At 39.4% G+C, this 20,682-nt stretch overlaps 1 protein-coding gene across 2 annotated transcripts in view; it reads left to right on the forward strand.

Annotated features, from left to right (window-relative positions):
* ITGA9 (integrin subunit alpha 9) overlaps positions 1–20,682 on the forward strand; it is a 221,026-nt gene that overhangs the window by 117,992 nt on the left and 82,352 nt on the right. For both annotated transcript variants that reach the window (XM_082754412.1, XM_082754413.1), the window contains exon 17: positions 8,490–8,566. In XM_082754412.1, coding sequence (XP_082610538.1) covers positions 8,490–8,566 — 77 coding nt within the window. The remainder of the gene's footprint in view (positions 1–8,489; positions 8,567–20,682) is intronic.

Below are 20,682 nucleotides of genomic sequence, written 5' to 3' on the forward strand. Positions count from 1 at the left end.
TACATGTCAACCAGGAAAGACAAAGATCTCCTGCCAAATACAGCGAGGATTTGTTCTAGCAGTATCCAGTAATGTATCTTAGAGTTTAAAATGTGGTATGCTAGAATTCTGTCTGTTTTGAATACTGTAATAAAATCACCTGCTGTTATGTGGATGGAGACACCATTTTGTTATAGGAAAATATTCTCAGTAGATTTAATTGCGTCAGCATCTTCAGGATTTTGGGAATGGTCTGTCATAAAACTGCTTATGAGAGACAGAAAATGTTTAGGACATTCTGTTCTCAGCTATGTCAGACTTGCAGTGAGAGTCTGGATATGGTGCTGCATCTCTGGGTGTCTGAGGCTGCACGTCTCTGGGTCAGGCTTCACATTTTAAAATCAAAGCACTATTTTTGGAAATGTGTGTTTGAAAAGTATTTGGACATAAATTAGCTTACTTGACAGGTATGAGGAAGCATAGGAATATTTTTATGAAGCTGAATTATGAACACCTGTAGTAATTTTGGCTTGCTGCATTAATAATGGCACTCTGTTTTTTAAAACATCCCCCCAGTCAATATCTCATACTGAGCACAAGGCAGTGACAGATCTACACAGGCTGAAATGTAGTGTTCATCCACACGGCATGATCCAGGTTTGCCAGTGGCACCTCTTCCAAAGCACAGAGATGCCAACATGCCTGCTTAAGTCAGATCAGGTCTCCACCAGCAAACTGAACTGTGCCTGGTGCGTTTCTAGGCATTGGAGTGACATCTCTATCCTGGTAAGCTGCTGGAGTGGCTCTTGCCATGGTTTCAACCTGTGCCAGCTACCGCAAACCATTCCCAGGCATGGGTCAGCTGCTAGAGTGCTCCAAGGGTCTTTCCCTGTCTTGGAGGCCAGGGCAGTTTAAGTTACTGGTACAGCTGAAGCCTCAGTAGCTTCATGTACTTGTCTGGAGCTGGATCTGTGGGAAGGGTGACGATCAAATATTTTATACCCAGGCATACAGGAGATGACTGCAGGATTCAGCTAAATTGCTGTGTTCCAGGTGAAACTCTTTGCCACTAAGCTCCCTTTCCTCCCTGGGCAGGGCAAGCTCCCTCGTTCCCTTCTGCCTTAATTCTTGCAGAGATCTGCCATGTGCCACCCTTCCTGCTTCATCGCTGTTCTTTTTCCATCAGGCAGGGTGCGATTGCTGAAAATGATGCTTTCCACTCCTCCCTTTGCCATCCTTTTGGTAGTGTCAGTCTTTTGCTCTAGACAAGTTTGGTCAGAGTCAGTGCTGAACTGGCAGGGACCGGGTGCTGTTGGTGCCAGGAAATCTGAAAAGGACCCACCCTGAGCATACACTGGATTAGGCTGAGTATTGCATTTGCCTGCTTTTTTTTGTTGTTGTTGAATGGCAATAATGAGGAAAGATTTACAAGTCTGGAAGAGATTCAGTGCTGAGTGAGAACAGCAGGTGTCCAGATGCATTGTACCTCTGAAATGTTTGTAATTAGCAAACTCGCTGAAGTAAGAATTAGTGGAAATCAGTGCCTCTGATGGTATGCATGTTTCTATATGCTTGTTCTTAAGCAATGAAAGGCTTGGCCAGTAATTGTCCAACTTGTTTATATTCCTGCTTAGAGGCAGAGGCAAAACATCAGAGCTGGGAATGCATAAGACATGGTTTAGATCTCGTGGGCTTCCTGAAGAACAACAGCCAATATAACATGCACATCTGTGTGTGCATACAGATAATGTCCACCTGCATGTGTAAGCTGTGCATGTGTGCTGGGGAGAGTCAGACTGTAAGTTAATCGTGTTAGAGGTGGTAGGACATGAGTTATCCGATTTAGTCTATAAGTTCTTTAAATAAATATGTAGAGAAGTGAGAGATGATCACATGAACATTTGCAAGCTGAACCCTAACTTGAATTCCTGTTGGGTAATTTCTGCAGTTCCATGTAACAGCATGAACTTCATTTCCAAGTTACTCTGTGGATGGAGAATTATAAGTGTAAGAGGGGACAGTTTTTCTACATATGTGTTGAGCTGTTAAAGAAAATCCTAATATACTTTAAAAGCCACACAGACAGATGACAGGCTTCATTAGTCCTCTTGATAGTGTTTCAGCAGTTATATGAAGGGTCAGTAGAGTTTAATTGGGATACCTAACATCTGGAAGCAGATAATATGATAGTATCAGCTCATTCAGTTCAGAGTACCTCAGTGCCACAAAATCCTTGTCAGTTCAGTGTAGCAGTCATAAAAACAAAACCACTGAAGTGCAGGTGAATTTTTAAGAGAGCACTTTCACACATCCTTGTGGGTCTAAATGAGCTACAGGTAGACATAAATTGCTTATCTGATTATTCTAAAGCTTTGTGTTTCTAGCCATCAAAACAGTTGCCACATATAAATACATGTATTTACTTATCATTTTTATTATGCTCTTATATTTCAAATCACGCTATTGTATGATGAGCAGCAATGGTTTTGACTCCTATGTTAAAATGTTTAAGTATGGAAGCATCCTGGGTGAAAGATTCATCTCACATAGTTTCAGTTTGGATGATAGAAATAAGGACGTTTAGGGTAGAAAATGTTCTCAAGTGTCACTAAAAACTCTCCTGAGATGAAATAATTGAATTATTCTGCTATCATTCAAAATAAATGGAAGACCATTTAAGATGAGACAGGAAAATATAGTGAGAAATGTGCTACAGAAATCCATCCTATAATGGTATTGGGAGATGGAACAATTAACCCGGTATGTCTTTCTCATCTTTGTTCTATGGATTTATAAGGTCTGAAATCTTGTATAATGAGAACACTTCTTGGATGATTTAACTGTTAATGATTTCAAAAAGAAAAAAAAATGCCTCAGCCTGAAAAATGAGTGAGTCAGACTAGAAATCTAATAAAGCTCTGAAAGGCTTTGGGGGGGTGTATTTCTATTGCCACCAATTGTAATTCTTCACCCCAGGAGAATACAAGGACAAAATTGCATTGTTAAATCCACTTACTGCTGTGAGGAATAACTAATACATGTGCTTATTAATTTGTGTTTGCATTCAATTGCTAACAGGTTTCATGCCTGATCTTTTCTAAATGGCTGATTCCATTTGGGAGTTCCTGTTCCTCTCAAAAAACACTTGAGCGTTTTCTCCCCTTTTTATCTTGGTGCTCCAGCCCAATTTTCAACACATACTGAAAGGTAATAAATAGCAGGATAGAGCTGAAATAGGGAAGAAATTAATGCATTTGACCTTAGATGGCTTGACAAGTGTCAGTGCAGTAGTCGTGAGCCTTAGGCCCAGAGTCTTCCACTCTTCAGAGTGGATGAATTTCCCTGTAGCCTTCCCCAGCTGGAGAAGTTCCATGTGTCGTGAACCCTTATTAGTGTAATAAAATAATTACTACCATTCAGTTCCTGTTTTCTTATACTAAATCACTGTAAGTGAGTACCTGTTTTCTATGCGGGAAAGCGTGCTCTGATGAAGTCTACGTGGAGCTGAGGGAGCTTCCTGGCTAGCCTGAGTCTCCTGCACCATGCGGTACCAAGGTGGCTGCTCTTTGGTTTCGTGGTTCAGATTTTGGCTTTGATTCTTCTCAACTCTTATAGCTCAGCTCCCCTGGTATTTCTGCCTTCATCCTGTGTTTGCTCTGCCAGTCGTTGGAGGTGTTGTGGAAATCATATGTTCTTAGTTTAGCCAGCACATCTGATGAAATCCTGGAGAGCTTTCCAGAGTATTAATTGCATTTCTAGCAGGAATGTGAATCTGCTTTTTTGCACTTGGTTTAGCAGGATATTTGAATGGATCACTTCCGTGAGTAGTGAAGTATTGGATGTCTGGGGGAGAGCCAGTAACTATTTATCTGTGGTCAATAGATCTTCAGGTAACAGCTTTATTTTGCAGGCAGCTGGAAAACTTAAATACAAAACGTAGGTCTAAAATCAAGCTCCTATATCTGGTTAAGCATATTAATATCCACATGATCGATCTGTAAAGCTATGAAATAGAAAATAGGTCCTGGATAAGGCAGTGAGATTTGTTTACTGCTCAGTACTTTTGAAAATCAGATCACATATCCGGGTCCTTAAATATAGAGCTAGGAACCTAACTTCACCATGTAACATGGCATAGCATCAGGATCTGAAAAGTTTTTTGTTTTTGTTTTTTTTTTTTTGTTTGTTTTTTGTTTTGTTTTGTTTTGTTTTTTTTTAAAAAAGCTCCCCTTTATTCTTAGCAGTGCTGTTGTTTTGCTACTGTGATGTAGTTTCTAAGGAATCTCTGCACATACTGTAGGGTATGGTGACAATTTACAGGAAATCAGTGTAGAGACTGGAATGCTTAATCCAGATTATTGTGCATAATCTGTGTTCTGTTGAAGAATGTGGCACAGTTTGTGAATTTAAATGGATGGATCCTCGAGTTTCCGAAGGCCAGTGCTGCCACTTTGTAAAAGAGACAGTTTGAACTTTCTGTGGACTGATGTGTGAAGAAGTAGTTAAAGACCTGATCTAGAGTGAAATCTCATATCCAAACCATAAAACAACGTGTTTTCAGTGTTGAAAATCCCAGTTCTCCCCCTTCTCTTCAAGTGTTGACCTTCAGCTGTCACTTTCCTTTATCTCTGAGAAGATGGGCACAACTCTTACAGAACACAATATTGGCAACCTCTCAAAGTCTTGATTGCACATTTTGGCTAAGACCTGAAATTTCTACTGCTTCCCTGAATTCTGGGGGTTTGAATGTCTTGGAATACTTTTTTCTTTGTTTATTGGATGATTTCCAAGACTTTCTGTGGGCAGGAGTGCCATAAACACAGCTTTTTTCACTTTTCCCCGTTTCCTGTTCTCTTCCCTACTCCCAGAAACATAGATGTTTAATTTTAGATAGTCATTTAAAGACACTGAAGCAATTTAGTGAATCAGGTTTGAAACCCTGGATTGCCTTCCTCTGAGCAGAGAGCTCTGACCATTAGGCTCAAGTCAGGCTCCTTGCTTGGTTTTCTCTTGGTGTCATTTCTTAGCAGTCCAAGATCAGCAACAAGAAAAATGGGGATACCTTTAACCACACTAACCAGCAGCTTTGTGGTTAAGGATGCTTTAGGTTGCAGGACTATGGATTTATCCTATTACTTCATAAGGCAAAGGATCATATATTTATGTAAAAAGTGGAATTTAATCCTTTACCTCTATTCAAGAGGTAAGCTGGTCACAAAGGTGCTTGCTACAAAGCCCTGAGTGCCTGTGTAGACACATCTTCCCTGTCAGCTGGCTCTAGGTCTCTTCTTACAGTACACTTATCAGATACAGATGTCTTCATTCGCTCTATAGCAAGTATGTCTTAATGTAAGCTTTTTGGCTTACTCTCTGGAGGACTTGGGCAACATCCGCCTCTGCTAATCTTTCAGGATGTATCTACCACATTCCTTGACCTCCCAAGAAGCATCTTCTTTTCTACCCAAAGAAAGTTGCCAGGCAGAATATCAGAAAACCATGTTTGTCCTGGATGTTTGGTGACCTGGTGGGAACCTCTATGGACCACTTTCGTGTAGCTGCTGGGTCCTGTGCAGCAGGGGGGAATGCAGGGAGGAATCATGGACCCTGAAATCACTAGATTTGCACTCTGCTGTGCTGTAGATCTGGGGATTGCAGGAAGGCTAGCAGACTCCCTATGCACATGCATACTGCATTAGCTCTGTGCTTTACAGTGAAGATGTGTCCTTGAAACATTGACATTGTTCAGTCTGTGCTGCTGAGTGCACACATACCTTTTTTGCTCTTGGAAATGCCAGACAGAAGTGTGGTGACCTTAAGAGATGCAGCTGTGTTTCTCTTTCAGGACAATTTTTGTTCACCCCTTCCCACAAGCTTAAAAATTCCCTTGAATGTATTTCTTATGTAAAGAAGCTTCCTGACCATCTCTGATGAACATGTTCAAAACTGTGAGGTAGTTGGTACAACTGAAGTGGAATCTAGGAAGAATCCAGTAAGAATTTGAACTTCTACTGTAAAACCACTGTTCAGAATTGCTTCTCCTCACCTTGAGCAGCAGCAACTGCAAAAATTGTGAAGTGTTTCCTATGCACAAGGAATTTATTTCCTCCTACTTCCCTCTTTCCCATCCTAAATATTATGTACAGCCTAACGGTGTGAAGGTTGGTTACATTGTTGAACACTTTGAATATGTAAAGAGCTCTGTAAATCCCTAAAACTTATTTTAAAGCCAAAGCCACTTTAAAGATTGCTTAGAGCTAAAATTGATTATATTCTAGTAGTGCTTATACATATCCCAACAATAGATGCTTTCTCTACCAACGTGAAGCACTGAATTAAGTATGGTTTCTGGCCTGAAGGAATCACAGTCCAAGTAGACCAATTAAGGGCACAGTAATAGAATGTATAAGCAGTGCTCACAAATGTTATGATGACTTACAGTGCGTTTACCACTTTTAATTCTTTAGGAGGAATTTGAAAAGGCAGGAATTAGTCAACTGGAAAGGCAGAAGAAGCAACAGGCTGGGCAAGGGAAGGCTCAAGACAGCAGAGAAGAAAGTGGAGGAAGCAGAAGTGAGAAGTTACTGGATTGAGGCTGTAGCAGGCAAACAAAAACAGGAGGTAGAATAGAAGCATGGTGAAATCTATTCAAACAAGGGAAATACTGGAGAATAGCAAAGTAATCCAGAGATATCATTAGCCTATGACAGACTGAACCAGTGATGGCTGCCTGTATAGGTCCTAGCAGCTGTCTGGACTGGAAATCTTCTCCCTGCACCCTCAAACCTGACTGGGTTCAAGGTTATCCACAAAAGTAAGGAGTTTACTCCTACACATTTACAGATCTGAGGACTCATCATCCTTATTTATTTCTCCTGTGTTAGTGCTATGTAGGAACTTGAGTTTTATCACATAAAATATTCTTGATGTTTTTCAGAGTAGCTTGCTGTTCACTGCATGGTGTGTTGGAAGACGTACGTGCTCAGTAGTTTTAGAAAATGAGGTATTTGTTCCTTGTGAAGAACCACATCTATGGATTTAGTAACAAAATTCCAAGATTGTTAGGTAGTTATTTAAATGTATTTACAGTACTTGATTCTTTTAAAAGTGCAGGTCATATCTTTGATCACTCTGTTCACTTTGCCAAGATTTCTGTAATGCAAATAGGGATACTGTCAGGCAAGACTGTTTTTGCAGTTTATTTTTCTTTCTCCTCTGAAGGTCAAACAGTCTTTCCTATATATAGGTACTATGCTGGTTGAGGATTAGTGCTGAGAACTTTTGAAGCTATGCCTTTGAAATGTACCATGTTTTGAGAGGGATTCCTTGTGCAAGTTCCTGTCCCAGGGCTATCATGATTCTCGTCTTTTGGTGTGGGAGCCTCTATTAAGGAGAAAAAGTAGTCACAGGCCTTGTGTTTAAACACTCACAAATTTCTACATCTGAGATTCTGAGAAAGAAAAATGTGGGATAGTAAAATGAAAGCATAAAGTAAATCACCCCAAATGTACTTGCCGCCTCCCGTTTTTCTTTGTCCTATTTGCAGCTTAGATATCAAACTATGCTGTAGGTTGTACTGCTAGTTCAAAACTAATTGATATCATAAAGGTGCACTCCTCTTTGGAGAGATCTAAAAACACAGAAAAAGGACAGGAAAAGGTCTGCTCAACTGTTCAGAAATGTATCAGTCTTTGTTCTTAACAGCAGGGGAAAATAACCACAATCCTGACAGCTTCTGAGTTTCTTGGACACGAGGAATGTGTTCCTATCTTTTCCTTTTGCTCTCTGTTGGCTGCCCCATTTAATTACGACAAATTGCCACAGAGATTCACATAGGCTAATGGTATTCGCTGTCTGTCAACATGCTGTTTTCTTTTTTTGCTGCTTAGTGTGCTAATGCCTAGTGTTATGTTGTTCTTTCACAACCCCTGCTTTTATCAATCTGTTAAAGATCATAAATGATAGTCTTTATCACAAGACTGACAGTGGTTCTGTTATCCTAGGATATCACTGGGTAAATAAGTCTGTAATTTTCTGTTGCTCGCAAGATAGCAGAAAAGTTTGCCACTGTTCACAAAAAAAAAAAAAATCCTTATCTTTAATGTAGGCCACTGAATGTTTGCGTGATTTCCTTTCTTCCAATTTGCAGGGCTGAAAATAGTTTCATTGATAGTCTATATTTTCTGTTTCATTTTCTTGCACATGTGTTGGAAAGAGGTGCCAGAAGAGGTGTGAGAGAAGTAATTCTTGTAAGATGAGAAGTGGGAATGGATTGAGGAAAATCTCTGAGGGAGTCTGTTTTTGTTGAACCTTCTTGTTCAGTTAAATGAGAATAAAGACTTTTTTGTAAAGATGAGATTTGGCTTCCCTTGAGTTTCTTTAGCGTTCACACTGCATATTCTGTATCACAAATTTTGGTGATTTTTTATTTCATCCAAACATGTTGCCTCTTTGGGGGAGCTTTAATCTTATACGTTTTATGCTATAACAGTTCTTTTCTTTGCTTTTCACAGACTGTTTTTGAGAGGAACTGTCAATCTGATGACTGTGCTGCTGATTTGAAACTTCAGGGTAAATTACTGCTATCTAGGTGAGTAACTGAAGTTTTTTCTTTTTCATTCTTATATGCTAGTACACCATTCATTTTATGTAAGATGTAGTCAAAAATCAAAATGCAAATACAGTCATCTTATATCCAGACTAGGATATTGATAATGATGGCATGTCTAGTGCAGTAAGGTCTCAAGATGTACAAGGAGGTGTAGGTGTAAACTGCACACAGAAAAGCATTTTTGTTCTGAAAACATGTCACAGGTTTTAGAAAAATGTGTCTTCTATGGTTGTGATTCCCCCCCCCCAACCTTTAATTTCTGAAATTGTATACTTTACTAACTCTTGAAATACTGCTCTCCTTTGTCTTTTTGTTAGTAACTCGGGGGTGTCTGATTTCTCTTTCTTCTGGGATAATAAACCTTGTCAAATAGACCAGAGGTGAAGTTTATGTTCTGTCCTTTGAGACTGGTGATCCTAGGAAAGCACCTATTGTTTTGTCAGGATGCAGTTATTCAATTTCTGGATAAATCAGGCTAAAGGTGAACTTCATGCATCACTTCTGTTTCCTTTTTTTTTTTTTTTTCTTCAGCATTTTAGCACATTTTTAGAAATGGAAGTGCTGATGTGAGTTATTTAATTGTGTGCCAGATGTTTTGCTGTTTGCAGATGCTCTCTGTGAAATGCTTTGCTTTTAGGTCAGGAAAGAGGGGAAGAGAATTTGCTGCTTATGAAAATTGGAAAAAAAAGAAAAATGGGTAGGAGATATACACATTTTATGTAAGTCTACAGCATGCTGTAGCCATAGTTGGAGACAAAAACTGAACAAGAGTCAAATCTGAGTAGTTACGGACTGGACTTCTCCAGACACGACTGAAGTCCACAGGAATGTTTTTGGGGATTGGCTGGGAGCAGAGTTAGGTCTCAAGTTGCAGAGTCCACACTTTGACTGTGATTAGTCTGGATTTTTGACCTTTCGCTAGATTTTAGTAGTGAGAAGAACATATTGAGAGTAGAGCTGGAGACTTGTCTGTGTGGACTGAGGAAGCAAGTAAGGGGGTTTATTGTACATTTGGGAAATAATCAATAAAAAACTGCTTCTAAAAACTTGTCAGTGTGTGGTAATCATAGCAGTAAGAGTTGTATTTGTGATTACAGTATTAGACTGTTTACTTTTATGACTGTTATTTACACTATCACAACAATTTAAAAGCCACAACTGTCAAAAAAAAAAAATAATAATGAGGATATTCAAATAGAGTTTCCACAGTCACATAACAAAATGTTGGACAAGTGCTCTCAAGTCTTTTTTGTTCAGTGACATTCTGAAGTCCTGTCTGAAATAAACAGGATGTCATCAAATCTATCAAGTCCTCACAGAATAGGTTTCCTTAAGGTAAAGGGCATTGTGGACTTCAGCTAGTAAGAATAGTAGCACAGTAAACATCTCTTAAGAAAACACGTTTTTGGTCTGTAAAAATACAAAAGCATGCTATGGATTCTGATTATTAAAAAAAAAAAAATGTCCACCTTGAAGAACATGCTCATCTTTCTAGCCCCTTCATGTCTTATGCTAAAGAACTCTGTGAGCCTGTTTTCACATACTGGTTGTTTATGATAATTCTGTGTAAAAAGCATTTGCTTTGTAGGTAGAGCATAGAACATGAATCTTTCATTATTATATGCACCTAGGAACTAAATGGGTGACTTCATTTTTAGGAAGATTATGGCAGTGTCTTTGTCTAAATAATCACATCTGACTAAAATTGGTGGATTTATTAATAAAAGCAATGTACATAAGAAACACAGACATGATAGATTGAAATAAACAGGGTGTTTATGGGAAGGCAGCAGTAAATACAGTGTCTTAGATACTCAGCAGCTCTTTGAAGGTATTGCTGGACATATGGGTAGAGTGATCTAGTTGAGGTCATCTGCCTGGGCTTCCAAAACTTTTATTAGGATTTCTCACCAAAAAGTCATAAAGAAAGTAAGTTGTCCAGGCCTAAGAGGAATGGTGCCTGAGCATTGCTACATAATTAACGTAGTCAACAGAAGGAGTAACTAGTCTGTTTTTCTGGTGTGCATGTGCTGGGGCCAGTGGTACTCGTCATACTCACAAACGATCAGGGAAATCTGCTAAAAATAAACAGCAAGGTGTTAGTTTGCTAATCATACTAAGCTATTTAGAGTAATGAAAAGAACAAATAAGGAGCTATATTTTCAAGCAGCATATGGTTAATCAGTGGAATTTACTGTTGGGGATGTTGTAAACACTGAAAACTGAAATAGTAGAGATGCCAAGCTTGAATGCTGGAAACTGCAGAAATTGATGAGGAAAATAACACTACATGATTGCCTTGTTCTTCCATAGGCCTCTGCTTTAGACATAGTTAGAAGTAGGGCTCTCTGCTGGATGGACTGATTTATTCTGGCTGTTCTTACACATTTTTTCATTGATTTGTAGCATGTTAGAGCCAAAAGCTATACAGAGCATGATATATTGTGAAGTATAGTTTTGTCCATCACTATAATAGGCTTTCACATGTGTGCTGGTCAGAGCACTTGTGTGTATAGGAAGTTAGCTCAGATTACATTATCATCATGAGAATTGCTTGCTGAGGTCACACTTGTGAGTTCAGGAACCATGCAAACTACTCCGATATAGAGTTCACCTGAGATGCATTTGAATCACTAGACTTACCCAGTTAGTTAAGATCACACCTGCATTCGAATATGTCAAACCAGTGTACCAAATGACTAATAGGAAGATGATCCTGGTCTAATTTGGCATTTCATGGGATCATCCTTCTCTTCCCAAAACTTACTCGTGCCCCCACAAATGGGGATCACTGCACTTTGATACATAACAAACAGACAAACCAGCACATCCACCTAACAATCTAATATATGGTGACTTATCCAAAGTGCTCAAACCAAGCAAATCTGTGTTTGTAAATTGAACACTGCCATTCTGACCAGATAGAGTTATGTTTGCCTCGTTATTTCTTGTTAGTGCTGCTGCAAGTGGAAACTGTGCTGCTGGGCTAGCTGAAATCCTTCACTGTGATGTTGGTAGTGGGGAGGAGAAGGGGAAAGGCCTTGAAAGTGGATAATGATAAAAACCTCAAAGATTTCTAACCCTATCAGAAAGAATTAGTGAAGATTTCAGAGGGTGAGAATGGGATGTGGTAGTGATTCCCATGCTCTGTTTTTGTTTTTTCAAACGCTTCTGTTATAATGGAAGGTGTCCTTGCAGAAGTGGGCTAAAGACTAGGGTAACATGCTGTACTGGAATAAAGACAAGCTAGAATGCATTTATTTTGAATAGAAAAATACACATTCTCAGTTAACAGACATATTTCTTTAAGGCTTGATTTCAGTTAAGAGATGGACCTCTTTAAGGCTTGTCTACTTTCATGAGCATGTGTTTGCATGTAAGCCCACCCCAACTTGTAAGGATTGTGAAATGATGGAGCCAAACTCTTACTGCTTGTGTCAGATGGCACCAGGGACAGCAGTCACAGACTGTGTCTCGGCAGCTTCAGGCTGGACACCAGGAAAAACTGTATTGTGTGGGCAGTTTGTGCTGCACTAGAAGGAGGGCAGAGATCATGGGGTCTGCTGTTCTGGGTTTCAGGACTCAGCAGGGTGAGGTCCAAGGTCCCAGCTGACTGTGGTTGGCAATTGTTCTGTGATGAGGAGGACGATGGATGCTATAGTCTCTAGAGATGACTTCCAACCAAGTTTGCTGCAGTTCTCTGACCCGTGTCAAGGTAAAATCCTCTCTGCAACTTGAGCAATGCTGCCTCAACAAGGAGCCTCCCTTAACCAAGGTGGAAACAGCTGCCTAAGATGGTTGTCATCCAGTGTCATGGCTGAAACCTGCCTGTGGGGCTCCTTGCCTCTCACTGATGCTGCCTCTGCCAGCAAGAACAGCATCACAAGAGGGGATGGTGATATCAAATGCTGGACCTGACAAAACTGCAGGGATTAAACTTTCTAGTGCAGACATAATGAGGTAGCATGTGAAACAGCCACAGTGGTGCATGCCAGTGTTACCACAAATGGTCTTTTTAGTGCTGGGCCTGCATTTATTCTCAGGACTATGAGTGTTGTTAGCTTAAAACTACAGATGCAATTTAAGGGTAGGGAAAAAAGAGCCATGGGATGTGCTGGGGATTTGGTGAAGGCAGTTTTGGGAGAAACTGAAGGATCAGAAGAAAAGTGTTTTGTCTTTCCAGTCATAACTTTTCAAATCCATTCTTCTTGAAGAATAAGCATGAGGTTTCGGCACCACAGAGTAGAGAAGACTACCTCATTGCCTCCCCATCAACGAAACTCCAGTGTTAAATCTTCCAGCTGTAATAGCAGATACCAAAATTTGGCCCTATCCATGCAGTACTGCCCCATCTTAGTGGGGAAGATGAGGGGCAGAGGGGATTTAAAAAGGAAGGGATTTAGAAGTATTTTAGTGTGAAGAAAATATTTATAGCATTTATGTATTGCATGTGGGTAAATCTATCAAGACAATCTGAAACCTTAAGAGAAATAGGAATAGGATATTTTGCAATAAGTTATATTTTTATGGTAACAGTCTTTTGGGACAGCAGTAGAAAACTGGTTTTCCTTGCCAGTAATCCATTACTGAAAAGCAAAATGCAATTAAAGAGTGCTCTGTTAGCTATTATTTTCAAATATATTGTTTAATATTACAAATGCATTTATAACATATCATGCTTGACTTGAATGCCCCACTTTGTGTTCTCAGCCCAGCAAATGTCTTTTCCATCAGGTTTCTGTAGTGAATACCACACTTTTATTGAGCCTCTCTGTAGCTACTTGTTTAGAGGCTGAACTGCATCTGTTTCCTCAAGATGTGCAGGGGGAAACTCTGAAGCATGTGTTTTGTGGAAGATTTTCAAGGCTAGAGAAGCCTAATCTATTCCTATGGTACTCTATATGGGCGGAAAGCACTCTGGTCTTTTAGGAAGAACCGAAATGTGCTGAGAGAACAGAGTCCACGGGAACACAAATCTGGTTGTGGCCTAATGCCTCAGACTGGTATTCAGGTAACTGTCTACAAAGGCAACAGCAGTGACCGAAATCTGATCAGGCTTCAAGGGGAGCCAAGTGAAAACCACAGAGAATACATCTGAGTGACGGTAAGGGTGTCTGAAAAAACAGACTTTCTTCCAGCTATAATAAACGAACCAGCTAAAAGACCAGAGCAGAATGGGTGGTGGCTTCCCTGTGAGATGCAGGTAGGAAGGAAATCCTGTATGACTGTGTAAATACACTGACAGCCCATGTGCTGCAATGAGTGGTGCAGCTGTACTGAAAACAAACAGCAGCAGAAGAAAGATGATGTTGCGGCATGACAGGTAGCTGCAATGTTCCAGCGTGAGCTGTGCACATGTTATGTAAATCAAGTTGTAAGGATAAGGGCTGTGAGCTCCCTTGGATAGAATACGCTGTAATAAATATTGCTATTCCTGAGAAGGTTCCAGGAGGAAGTCTGTCTTCCATATATTTATGTGACATGAGGTTATCCTTCATCTGTCATTCGAAACCGCATTACTCACTCGTTGGAATGCTTTTGCTCATGTGTTTGGGTGGTTGTAATATGCAGCTTTCTTTTATGTATAGGTTTTAGAGCACCCTTAGGTGTTCTAGCTGGTTATTAGATTCAAATTTACCTTCTTTCCCTAGAGATTGGTTGGGGTTCCTGTCTGTACTTCTGCAAATTGTTTGTTTTGGAGAAGGCAAATTGGAAGCAAAAGTTGTTGAAAGCCAAAGGGGCAACAGGTGCATTTGCAGAGATTTGCAAGGTTTTACAATTTTTTTATATTTTGCATTGGAGTCAAAGCTTTCATAAGTTTTCTTGTGCAATGGAATTGTTGAGAAACATCCTTTTCCAGTTGAAAGGTCAGGCTTGTGACTTGGGCCATCTTCTGCCAGTCCTTCTGGAATTAGCCAGAAGACGGACAAAAAAGCAGTCTGTCAAACTTCTTCAGGTTTGAAATGTTTCCATTTTAATAAAATGGTGATTAATGGGGAAAAAAAAAAAAAAAAAAAAAAGGTATTTTCCAGTTATCTTCTGGTCAGCTCTACAGAAGCATTTTTTCCCTTCAAATAAATTCTTTCTGTGACCTGCTAAAAGATTAACATATTTTCTGCCAGTACTTTTGTTTCTATGATCTGTTTTGTCCTATGCATGTGTCTGCTTGATAGGCAGGTTAACAATTCAGTGTGATCTTTTGGCGTGTAACCTCAAAGTTAAAAAACACCTGCATCACCACCCCATGGTCCTGCACACTCTGAGCTTTAAACTCATTTTCATTGCTTCCTTTACAATGCACCAAATTACTTTGAAATAGCATTAAACTACACTATAATGAGTTTATAAGCATATGATTATTAGTGAATAAAAATAAATTTCATTTAGCTATGCAACCCATAGCTAGTCATGTGGTTGTTTTGCAAATAGACACAACAAAGAGTCTGTTCATGGACCTACTAAAATGTGTGGAAAGACTCCCTGTAGTTCACTAAGCACACGATCAGACATTAAGCACCTGGATTTGAAAAATGAAGTTTTTTCAGCAGTTTCATATTGGCTTGTCAAAATATTGCAGAACCCTGACTGAAGGAATCCAGAAGTCATAGATAAAAACATGTGTTATGACAGCTTCGTCCAATTTGCTTTTCACCAGCACAAGATGTAACAGCAGAGACCATAGTAGAGTACAGTAACAATGCAGATAGTCAATGCTTTCTGAAGGAAGGAGCACTACCATCAAATGTTGATCAGAAAGATCAAAGGTGTTTTGAGTGTATCTCATGAATATGGTAGGGTTTCAAATAAATAAATAAATAAAGGCTTTCACTGATCATAGACTTTGTAAACCGGTGGAGCAAAGCTGCAAGCTTGTGGTTTAACGTGGGAAGCAAAGCTGTTTCATAAATTTGACCAGGCTCACGCCTCAGCACTTATCTTCCTTTGATCACACAACAGGAATTTGTTTCCAGAGAGGCCTCACGCTTCATGGCCTGCCCGTTGCGGTTTTATGCCCCTGAAGTGCATCTTAACAAAACAGTCGTGATGAGGAAAAACAATATCCTTTCATTTGGAGCTTAATTACGTGCTCTGATAATATCTATTTTTCCCTTCCTCTTCATTCATAGCAGATGAAGAATTTGTTTTCGCTTACTTTATCTTTCATTGAACGAACACTTCTTTAAAAATATTTTTGACATTCTGTTTACCCTAGACAGGCTACCCTAAATAACATAGCTAATCAGATGGAGCTAATTTGCTGCCTTACAAAGAACAAAAGAAAAATGAGCAAATGCTCTGGTTTAGCATGCCTAGTGCTAGTAAAGTGCCATGAGCTTTCAGTCTGGACCATGTGTATATAAAGCTGTGTACACTGGTGTCAATATTCCTGACTTCTGGAATGCAAATATGGAGCCATGACCAATCCCATTGCAGTCATGTGCAGCCCATAGGTTACTAGGTTATACCCAAGTACTGCCCCAACTCCAGGTCTTTTAAAGTATCAAAAGAGTTCAGACAGAAGAGGAAAACATTGAAAAGGGGGTTATGAGTAGGTTGCTGTCAGTTTTCTCAAAATTATGCTGTTTCTAACTGTGATGTAAGTAATTTTGCAAATTATAGGGTAGTTTAATGCTTTTTCAAAGTAATTTGGTGCATTGTAAAGGAAGCAATGAAAATGTTTATAGCATTTTGTGTATATTAGGACATTTGTAATTCTATTTGGAAGTAAGTCTATTTGGTGAATCCAGGAAGAAGATATTTGATTTCTAATTTACTTTAACTTTCATTTATCTTTTGCCTACAGACAGTTGCTAGTGAATTGAATGCTGCATTTGCAAGGCACATGGAAAATTTTGTTGTAGCATATCCAGGGTCTGATTTGTAGTTTCCTGAAAGGACTACCCAGTAGAGCCAGCAATTAATCAGGATGTAGTACAAGTTGCAGTGGGAGCATCGTCTCAGGAACAAGTGAATGTTTCCCTTGTTGAAGGTGAACGGGAATAAAGGAATGGAGTTTTGGTTTCCATCTGGTTATTTGCACTCAGCGCTTCATAAATCTCTCCCAAAATAAATAAGTCCAGTTTGATAGCAGTGGGCAGTCCTCTTCCTTTTGAACATGTGGTGATTAAACCCATGTGGATGGTAATAGAGCCATCAAGTGACAAGCTGTAACAAACATCAATAGTCTGCATCTAATACAAGAATACAGATTTCCAGTCTATTTTTTTAAGAACAGGGTACTGATTGACAGTCAGGGGTACTGCACAAGCCAGTCTTATAACTTCTTAAATGCTATTCTGTGCAGGTTTTTTGTTTGTTTGTTTGTTAAGAATCACTTGACTATATCACCTGGAACAGGATTTTGTTGTTTGTTAAACCAGATCCTAAAGAGATGAGTTTTTTGCATTACATAAAATGATCATTGGACTAATGTGCAACCTGGCCTTCCTTGTGAACAGCCCAATATCAGTATTTTACGGACCTAAGATAGTTCAAGTTGTCATATTTTTTCCTACTCTAGCAACCAAAGTATAAAACTAACAAAACAACAGCTTAACCTCTAGCAGAGTTGTCATACGTGATCGGCCTCCAGAGGAGGAAGTCCTTGATACGGTACAGACCACAATGAAAGCAGATGCACCATTGTTTCATTGTTTTGGATTTGCAGAGTATTTCTTGACTGAAAAATACATGCATACACACATACTTCTGTTGCATAGCTATATGAAGTTTTTCGTAGTATATCCTTCAAGTACGAAATCTGATAAGGCTGAGTTTCATTGCAGGTCACCAGGTAATCACTTTGCTGGTTCTGCATGAACTATTGGGTTGAAATAGAGGAAATATGCTGATGTAGGTTGATGCTGCTTATAGTGTTTGACATTTAGATATAACTTATTTTTGGCATATTAGACCTGCTACTACAAAACAAATTTCCTAAAATAACAAGCTGGTGCTGCTTCTAACTTGTCATATCTAATTAGCTGCCTTTTATTGATCTCTGAAGGTAACTGGTAGAAGGGGGCACTGATCTCTTTCTTCCTCATCAAGGCTCAGCTGAGTATGTTTTTTAAATTACATACTGCACCCCATCATCCCCTGAATAAAGGCAAACAATCAGACCTGCCTCATCAGCTTTTAATAGGACTACTGTGGAGGGCATAATTTTTATTGTAAATATGTGGTTTGCTTGATGAATTTAATTTTCTAGTTCCTGGAAACAACAAAGTTTCTTGTTACAAAATGCTATTTGTTTCGTTCTCAAATTTCACTTCCTCTCCAAGATCTTTGGACATCAATCTTCTATTTTAGCATTGCTCTTCCAGTATTTAAAAAAAAAAACAGGGGAAATATATATATTTTTTCCACATCAGGCTAGTGTATGCAACTCCAGCTACGTGTCGTACCATTTATCTTCTAAATTTGTTTCTGCCACTAGTAACTAACTTTTGTTTGTGTTCTAACCTTAGGCACATACACTCACGCATGTGAGGATAACTGTCTCAGGAGCACAGTATCATTTGTTTAAAGGACACGGCTTGTGGCTATAAAAGATGTTAGTTTGTATGTATGTCTGCAAGGGTGAAAGATTAGATTAGAGGTTCTGTAGATGTTGTGCTTGATCTTGCTTTCATGTGACAGTTTCACAAACCAGGGTAGCTGCATTCAATCCAAAAGCTGCTCCCCAGAGTAAACACTGTGAAAAAGGACTTGGTTCCTTCAAAGTTGACTCTTCAGTTCTGTTTATAAAGGGCTTTGAACAGCTGGGTGCAATTGAAATTACTGATAATAGTAGAAGAAAGGCAACAGATTTCTGCATCATGGTAAGATAAAGGGTATTTTTACGTGGATGTTGTGCCCTGCTCTGTACTTTCTACTTTGAAGACTATAGAGCTGGCAGTTATGTCTATTGTGTAATTATGGGGAATTTGTGTGAAGAAATGATGTTCGAGGAAGAAAGGACAATTCCCAGAGAAGCTTTCAAAATACAGTAACTGGCTGTAAATTGAAATCACTCTGTTTCAATTCCAGAATGAGAGGAAAAAGGGGTTCCTAGAGTTTTTTTTCTGTTGTTTACTACTCAAATACATTCTTTATATATATATATGAAAGTAACGTATAGGAAAGGTTGAAAAGTTAACATTCTGTGCTGTATTCCGCAATTGTGATGTGTATAGGACCTCAACAGCTAGAGGGGCAGCTCCGCCCCACAAGGGAACAGGCACAAGCAGTTCTACCTCCTTGGCTCTGGGCTCGCTGCAGTAGGTTTTTTTTTTTTTTTTTTTTTATTCTGGCCATTCAGTCCCCTCCTGTGGGGAAACATTGGCATGTTGTTATTCTGCCCTCATAGGGTACAATCTCTGGTGCAGTGTTAATCCCAAACTGTACTCCATTGACACGAGCTCTGGGCTGCTCCTCAAATTCTCCCTTGAGTTTGTCCCATCTCCTCATGGTACTTCATACTACTCAAAGCAGACTAGAAAGCCAGGTTTTCAGCTTGGGAAGTAGAACAGGTCATTAATGAAACGATCTGGTGGGCCCAGAGCTAGCTTGCCATGGTGGGCTTAGTGCATTTTAGCTAGGCCGCAGTCATTGGCTGTACGAGGTCTCTTAGTGCATGTGGTGGCTTAGGCTTCAATGCGAGGAGGGGAAGGCAGCAGTTCAACTAACACAGGATAAACCCTGGTATCCCAAGTGTTTGCCTAAGTCCTTAACCTAGATTGCCTTCAAGCTTTGCAGAGAGAATTGACCTTGAATACACATGTGAGACTGCGACAGTGTAATGCACAGGCAGTATAAAATCCAATAGCTCTGCTCCCTGTGGGATTGCTTAAAAGTTTTGCGTAGTCTGGGATTATTTATGGGGCTTCTACCTCTTTGTTTTGCTCTGGGTCTTCAAATGAATTCCCAGAAGATGAGCTGAGGGTTTCAGCTTTTCATTGGCTTTTGGGGTTTAAGTGTTTGCAAAGCTCAACTGATCCTGCAGCCTATGATAAAACCCCAGAAGGAGAAAGGTTTTCAGGGTCAATATTAGGAGTTTGTGAGGGCAAAATACACATTCAGTATCACAGTAACTGTGAAGACCAGCTGCAATGCTGGTTGCTGATGGTAGAAATCAGTCTATTTGGATCTGTCACAGACTGATGCTGTTCACTCACACCTTTTACTGGTTTAAAGGAAAGAGATGGGACTTCTTTCTTCAGCAGTGTACCTTTATCTGATGGAGATGGAGGACAGGTTAAACTTCAGTTGTCTGGAGCCTTTTTACCCTGATGAAGTCTAACTGTCCCCAACTGTAGCTTCCACTGGCCATTGGGCAATAGCAGGGATTTACCCTTGCAGATGCAGATCTTCTGTAAGGAAAGGCTCCTAAGATTAAAGGGAAGTTGATGATCCAGGCTAACAGGCTAAGTGCAACCCTGTTGCATTCCTTGCACTGTGTATGATATGCACAAGCTAAGGGGAAGTGCTAAATAATGCTTTGGTTTTATATATATATATATATATATATATATATATATATATATATAAAATAAGTCTCTCAAGTACAGGAAATATGTCCCTGTGTGCCTTTTGGAATGCAGATTATGTCTCCCTTGACCCACGTTAATAAAAACACCAGCATCTTGGGGGGCGGAGAAATGAAAATTGCAGATCTCTTCTGTTAGCGTTTCCCAGCTGGTCTTTATTCACTCGCTGACCATAACACAAGGAAGTGGCACAGGAATTAACAAAGAATGTTAATGTGTGTTAAAAAGCTATTTGATTTATGCTGGAACTTTAAAATTGTTTCCTCTTCTTTTTTTTTTTTTTTTACTAAAAAAGATAATGTTGAAGATTTCTTTTTATGTTTGATTCATAGTACCATCGCAAGTAAACTTTAAAACTATAGCAGAGTTTATCTTCTGCGTAGCATAAACTTGGAGCCTGATTTTCAGAACTGTTTTTTTTTACCTGCAAGTCTAGCTCATGTGAATGAAAGTTGCATTTAGTACTTCTGAATGTCAAATTTATTTCCCTTTCCATGCAAAAATTGATAGTCTGACATATTTTGTGTGCTTGTATGCATGTGCATACAAATATGGTTGCCTAAA

Source organism: Aythya marila, assembly GCF_965140915.1.
Source record: "Aythya marila genome assembly, chromosome: 2".
Taxonomy (NCBI): domain Eukaryota; kingdom Metazoa; phylum Chordata; class Aves; order Anseriformes; family Anatidae; genus Aythya; species Aythya marila.